Raw genomic sequence first — 7,516 nt, forward strand, 5'->3', positions numbered from 1 at the left:
ATTCGTTTCAGCTCTACGGTTTTATTGTCTAGTTTCCACCTATGAAGGGCAATAGCTCTTTCATGAGCTTTGTGGGCCAATAGTTATAGCACCTACAGAAAACTTTCAGAACAACTATTAACACACAAACAGGCAAATATTGAAAAACTTTGAGCTTAAAAAGATCACTAAACATCTATTGCACGCATCCAAACTGTATAGATCTACACAAAAACTGCGAAACTGCCCGTGATCTGTCAACCAACAGCAGTGACAGGATTCATTTATATATAGACTCCATTGAGTGTTATTCACCATGCAACACCAAATCACAAAGCAGTGTGGATCAGCTGTACGGGCTCCGGACCCAACAGGCCGGTGCTGTTGCCATAGGCACTCTGTGGCCTGGTAATGTATGGTAAAAGACTGGGTGAATGTCGGCCAGTAAATGAGTCGTGACTTTCACCAAAACAGCAGAGTCAGCAATACATGGACACACATAACTCTCCTATTCCCAGTTCCTTTTGTGTTTTTCCCCTCCCTTCTGAAACACACACACACATACACAAGGATGTCAGATTATTCCCAGAAGCGTAGAGAAGCATGTCCCACCTCCGCCTGACCGTCACCATCTAACCTTGACTCTCTGTCCCATTAGACACACACTCTCACACAAATAAAATGCATGCACCTACAGGGCCCTTCACACGTCCATACCTTCACGTATTTGAACAAACACATTTTTCAGCTAGAGGTAACAAAGTGTCATAGGCTGGTCCTGCACAAGCGGCAGGATAAAGCAGCGGGATCAGGGAAAGGAAGCGAGGACCAGAGAACAACGAGCCATCATGGAGGGAAGAGGAAGTTCAGACGGTGACATGGACCGAGAGATAGTGATGAAACGACAGCGGGAAACAGCTGAGTCCAGCTGACGGCTGAAACCTCAAACCACAGTGATGTCACAACGTCAGACCAACTGAGCACAAGCACTTCCCCCTAAGATACCTCATCTAGAAGGGAAGATATATAAGAAACCCTTGCACAGGTATAGAGAGCAACGCAAATACAGCAGGGAAGAGAGAAAAGTGAAGAAAAAAGGAGAAAGGGAAATTCTCCTGAAAGCACTTTAATGTGCCCCAGTTTCTCCTCCTCCTCTCTGCATTCGCATCTCTTTTACATTCGCTCCATTTCTCTCGAGCATGTGCGCAGCTTTTATCTCTCGTCTTTTCTGTTTCCTTCAGTCACAGTGCACATTTCTCCTCTTTATTCCATATAGGCGACTTGCAAAAGATGAACAAAGGCTTTTAAGAAGGAGGAGCGTGCTATCACAAAGACAGATCAAATGTGTATCAAAGTCTGTGTGTCTCTTACCTTGTACACCTGCCCATAGGTGCCATTTCCCACCAGCTCAACCAGCTCAAAGATGCCGGCGGGATCCTGGAACGACAAAGCAAACACAGTGGGATCATTAGGATGAATGAGACTAATAGAAGCGTTAGCGTTTTCAATGCAACAAGATACACTGTGTGTGGATCCGATTTATTACAGCAATCATATGGGACGACATGGCCAGTGTGTGCTCACACACCAGCTAGCACAGGGTTTTACAACTGTGTTTTTGACAATGGTGTGAGTTGGACCTCTAAGCCAAGCAGTGCCGATGTCTTGCTCAACCACCTGAGAGCCGCCTGGGTGTGGATACATTGGACTGAAATGCAGTGCTGGATTGTTTAAGGCTTGTGTCCAGACTAGCTAATAATTTAAGCCCACAGTCGCTAGGTTGCCAACACAGAGCCCGACGCATCTCTGACAAGGAGCAACTTGAACAAAGTATAAAACCCACTGACCTCCACACACACACACACACACACACACACCATCACACACACCTCCCCCCTTCTGCGCATCTGCCGGTGTTGCTACGGCATTCCAACAATAGCGGATTCTCTCTCTCTCTCTCTTCGCTCTCTCTCTCTCTCTCCTCTCTCTCTCCTCATCTCTCTTCTCTCACAAAACACACTCTCTCTCTCTCTCTCTCTCTCTCTCACACACACACTCTCTCTCTCTCTCTCACACTCTCTCTGCTCCACCAGCTTCTGTTCTCTAACCAACCAGCCAAAGTCCATCTATGTCTCTCTCACTCTTTTATCTACACATGCTTTCTCTCTCGCTCCTTCATTCCTGACCGTGTCTTTCTTTTCAACGCTCCGCTCATTTCAGCCGGGTCCCCGAAACACCGAGGTGCTTTTACCAGCTTCACTTATGTCTCTTTTCTCCTAGTGCCTCCTTCTTACTGTTTGAAAGTGTTACATACCACCATTCATATAGTGTCAGTCTTAACTGTTTTTCAACTTTGTACCTCGTTCTTTCTGCCAGAGGTGCCTGTGGAGATGCCAGAGCTAATGTTGGGCCCTCATTTACTCAAGAATTTCATATTCAAAATGTCTATTATCGGCAACCCTGCACTGTAAATGATCTAATAACAAGTGTGAGGCTCTAACTCTACAGGATCTCACTTTAAACTGCTTATAATATGGGTTACCTTGCACTCACAGCCAATTCTACCGGGTCAGCTAAAAATACACCAATATCTAGCGTAATGTCTGTCATTTTTTATCCTCCCCCTTCTTTTTTTGAAAATGGCTATTCTATATCATCCAGGGACGAGCCAAAAAAGATACATAAAAATAAGATCTTCTACTGGGGGCAAAGCTAGAGGCTCATTTTGTTGGCGATTCACAGAAATAAACTGAAGTATTGTGTAGATCTGCACTGGGACTCATGCAAAGCTTTAGCACAGACGATATTACACGATACCCACTTTTCACAGACAATTCCCCTCTCAATAAAGCAATTTTTTTTCATTTCCCTTCTAAAAAGCCACACATGACATCACATCACTTCTCTTTTCTGCTTCATTCTGTCCTCCTTTCATCAGTCTTGTTGCATTCTCTCTCACTTTCTGTACTTTTCGGTTGAACTTTCAGCCAACTTTGCTGGCCTAACACACCGTTACCTGTGCTGCCACAGTACATGGTAGGGTTACACGATATTGAAAAAAATGTGATATTGCGATACTGATTATGAATATTGCGATAGATATTAATTTTGATATTTTTAAACATATATAAACTTACAAACATAATGGGAAAACATCAAAAGTTTTTTACAACACAAGGTTTCTGTCATATTAGACCGGTCCAACCTGAATTAATAAATAAGGACCATGTCTACAGAACAGGACATGTTTTACTGGTTGGACAGTATATAACAGGACACAACTTTTCTTTCGTTTCTCTGATTAGTTCTGTTTTCTTTATCAATTTCTTCACTTACACCGTCACTCTGTTGAAATATGCACACACGTGGTATGCGACATAAGGTTTGTCACGTAATGGACCCGTGCACTAGCATGTGCAAGTGTCACGGTAACTGGCCAATGAAACGTGATCATTATAGCGTTTCAAACGGGCTCTAAATCCAACACAACTAAGCCACACAACGAATGGACGGTGCAGAACGCCACAAAATATTGCATACTTATTGCAACACTTTCGATATATTGCGATAACAATATTGAGTCGATCTAGCATCCTTAGTACACAGAGCAGACAATTACTTCAAATCATTGCTAAATGAAGAAAGAAAACTTTTCAAGTGCATTTTGGGGCTCTACAATCCTTTATACTGTACATGCTGCATGCGTATAATCTTTGTAAAGGTTAACTTTCCCTGTTTCATCTGTTGTTTCTCAGTTTTCCTTCCCTTTCTTCCCCCAGTTTTTCTCCCTCTCTTTGTCCCCCGCGCTCCGTCTCTATATGTTTGTTTCTGCGGGTCTCAGCAGACCTGTCAACTTGTCAGCGCTTTCTGAAAACACTGCCTTTTCTTGCTCTTTACTTCCTTTTCCTGTTGTTTTTTCACCCTTACATTTCTCTGTTGTGTGCAGCAGACACTCACGAACACGCACACACACACACACACACACACACACACACACACACACACAAACTAATTCTCTTGCGCTTCGTCTCAAGTACATCCTCCCGCTGTCTCGCGCTCTCACACTCTCGCCATAACCACACTCACACACTGTGCCAAAAGCGCACTCCTACACAAGGGCTAGTGTTCAAATGTTCCAACGAGTATGAGTGGGCTCCAATGAAGAGTGTGTGGCTAACCAAACGCGCGTGTACAAAAAAGAGTCAGAGAGAGAGAGAGAGACTGCAAACCCTTTCAACAGTCAGGCAGTTTGCCTTGCTATCAGCTTCACATTTGCAGGTAGATTTTTTCTTCCTTTGTGTGTGTGTGTCAGCTGTGCGAACAACTCTGAGCTGCATACAAAGTCTGACAGCAACTCCCAAGACGCATCTATGCAAAGATCATTCTCTCTCTGTTTTAAAAAATAAAAACGCCACACACACACACACACACACACACACACACCACACACACACACACACACACACACACACACACACCACACACACACAACACACACACACACAACACACACACACACACACACACCACACACACCACACACAACACACCCCCACCACACAGCAACACACACACCACCCACACACACCTGTAGATGCATGTGCATTTAGCACCACAAGCAATGGAGGACACAATATGTAGGCATACATGTGGCACCTCTCCTCCATGCACAACATACAGAATAAGTGCTGTGGCTAGAAAAACAGAGCGTTTCTGCTGCTCCAGTTCATACATGTCCTTAGGCTCGCTGATAAAAATATAGCACGATATCATTCATATTTTATAGGACTTTTGCAGAATGAGCTCTCAGCGTGCACCAGGCTTTGGCAGTGCGTCTGCATGTGTGTGTCGGCATGTGCACGTCTGCATGCCTGTGGTTAAGAGTTGACTGAGATATTTTGGCCCCTTCCCTTGTTGATCGTTTGCCAGCGTCACATGACTGCCACATGACCTCACTGGTGGCCGATGAATCACGGCCGTAGACATTCAGTCTATGTGTGTGTGTGTTTGTGTGTGGAACTGCTGAATAACAAATGCGCATGGATAGTAAAAATTTTGTTTGACTATTTTAGATGTGATGTAAGATCACACATCGTTTCTCCCAAACTGTCCAGTTTTAAGAATAGGTTTACTTTAACCCTGATGATGACAGGGCAGTTTTTCTTACTTAACCCAGAGTTTTTGGGAGGTTTTTCATAACCGACTGATTTGACAATTTTCCGAACCCACTTCCTTCAATTTCCATGACATACATTTCTTAATAAAAAGATTGACCTACGAGGATTTCACACAACAGCGACAATAAGTTTATCATAAGTGTCATTAAGAAAGCTTTTCCTGACCTCATTTACCACTTATCTAGAAGTCAATATAAGAGCAATGTTATCTTGCTAGCATTCAGTGTAACATTGAAACGCTGACATTCATTGGTCATAGACGGCTAATCTACAAGAAGAGAGCTTTTCTAGTGTACATCCAAAGATACAAATTCAGTTTTTGGTCCTGGTAATTTTGCCTTTTGCCATGTCTTCTTGACATGGAATGTTTTTTTGTAAAAGGAGGTTGATTAACTTTGGGCATGAGGACACTGAGATGTGTTGAACAGGGGGGTGTTGGTCTATGAGCGGTGCAGGCCATTAGAAATAATGGCTTTTAGAGTGCAGGGCTGCAGTTCTTGTGAAAGCCACTTTACAACATGTGTGAGGACTTTTACTGCATTCATTCTTTAATTCCTCAACCTAACCTTAATCCTCTCCACTGCATTCCTAACATTAACTCTAACATTACCAAAAGTTTACCCTAATTCTAACCTTAACACTAAAACCAGGACAAACGGCTTACAATAAAATCATGTATAAAACACTTGCAAAGGGAGTACAAGGCATAATTGACCATAAATGCATGTCTTTACCTGATTGACTGGACCACAACTGCTGAGAAGTTATAATTGAACATTTGTGGGTCAACAACGTAACCTGAATTGTGACTCTCCCCTGACCAACACATGCTTCAGTAGTTTAAATGGTTTTCTTCAAATAGCTCTCTTTCTCTAATCCTGCTGTTATGTTGTGGGTCAATTTGAGCCATTAGAGCTTTGAGTTAGTTCATTCCATTATGGCACATGATCATGTGTGTGACAAAGTCTGACAGACTCCCTAGTTGAAACATGTGTATGGCCCTCATGCCTTAATACAATACTTACATCACTTAATACTTAATTTACATCAGAGTGCCTTATTTTTTCTCCGTACTGTCAACTAAAGAAATAACTTGCTGATTGCAAAAGTTGAGTGGTTGGCGATTATTATTAATCCGTGGTTTCTTGCAAAATTCTGAAAAGGCCTGGATATTATCCTCCACCTTTTAAGAATCAGTACTGCCTGGTTTGTCTTTGTTTTGTTGTCTCTGGCTGACAACCAACTCTTTTAGATAACTCCAGAAAAACTGACAAGTGACTGAAGGACACACATTTGAAAGCCAAACAAAACCACACCCACTTTGTTTTATTATTAACAGGAATATAAAATGGAATTGCCAGAGGCCTTGGCATAGTATGTCTATCCAATTTAGTTTCTTTCATCGGTTTAAGACAAGTACAGTACACACCCTTTAACAATAATGTGTTATGTGGATTAGAAGGAAGTCAAATAGTATATTTCTGTGGACATGTTTCAGCAGGTGAAAACCCCCCACAGTGCAATAACACTAAATTAAAAATGAATCAGTGCAGACGTCGTAAATCCAATCTGTGAAGTTGTATTCACACGATTTAAACAGATAAAGTGCAATGTCAAAACAAAGTGCGCTCACTATTCTTGTAAAGTCATGAATAGAACATTTAAGACCTACTTAACACCTATACTGCCAAGTATCTATCTCCTTTTTCTTTTCTTTTTTAACAGTGGGGCCACGTAATCTGTTGATTCTGTTCATTGTGCGTTCCTGCAGCTAAAGAGAAAGACTGAAAAAGGAAAACTGAATTTTCCTCACAGGGGAGTTAAGTTATGACTATCTCCGCCAGACCTTAGTTTAACATTTCCAGTTATGCTGTCACTTTTATACTTCAGCACATTTGGATGCCAATGGCTTGGGATGCGATACCAAATTTAGTAATTTGTGATCCAAAAAGGTTAAGATAATTACTATTAAAACAGTGGTGGAAACGTAAATAGACCGGTGTTGCTAATTGATATCTTGATGGAGTGAAAATGGCCAACTATGTGAGACTACATACAATGTCCTACTATCTTCCAGTCTGGTCTGGAAATTACTGAACCAATAGCACGACTATATAATCGTGTTCTCAAGATCCACAGTAATCTTTCAAAGTGGACTCACCATTGCATTGCACTCACACGCTCAAACGGTCTGGCTTACCAGAATCATATCAAACAGCCACGCTATTGCATTTTATTTTCAGATTCAAAATCGCACATCACCAACTCTTACTGCACTTCTCCCAACCCACAATACAACACCAGTACACCTCACTAGGTCAGTCTCACAGGCATTCATTCCAGTACCACCCCCCCCCCCC

General features: G+C 42.3%; 1 protein-coding gene across 1 annotated transcript in view; it reads right to left on the reverse strand.

Moving 5' to 3' along the window:
- Positions 1–7,516, reverse strand: part of LOC116670516 (TRAF2 and NCK-interacting protein kinase) — a 69,273-nt gene that overhangs the window by 53,958 nt on the left and 7,799 nt on the right. Inside the window, 1 exon segment of the mRNA XM_074783842.1 lies at positions 1,351–1,416. Coding sequence (XP_074639943.1) covers positions 1,351–1,416 — 66 coding nt within the window.

This window comes from Etheostoma spectabile, chromosome 20, assembly GCF_008692095.1.
Source record: "Etheostoma spectabile isolate EspeVRDwgs_2016 chromosome 20, UIUC_Espe_1.0, whole genome shotgun sequence".
Classification (NCBI taxonomy): Eukaryota; Metazoa; Chordata; class Actinopteri; order Perciformes; family Percidae; genus Etheostoma; species Etheostoma spectabile.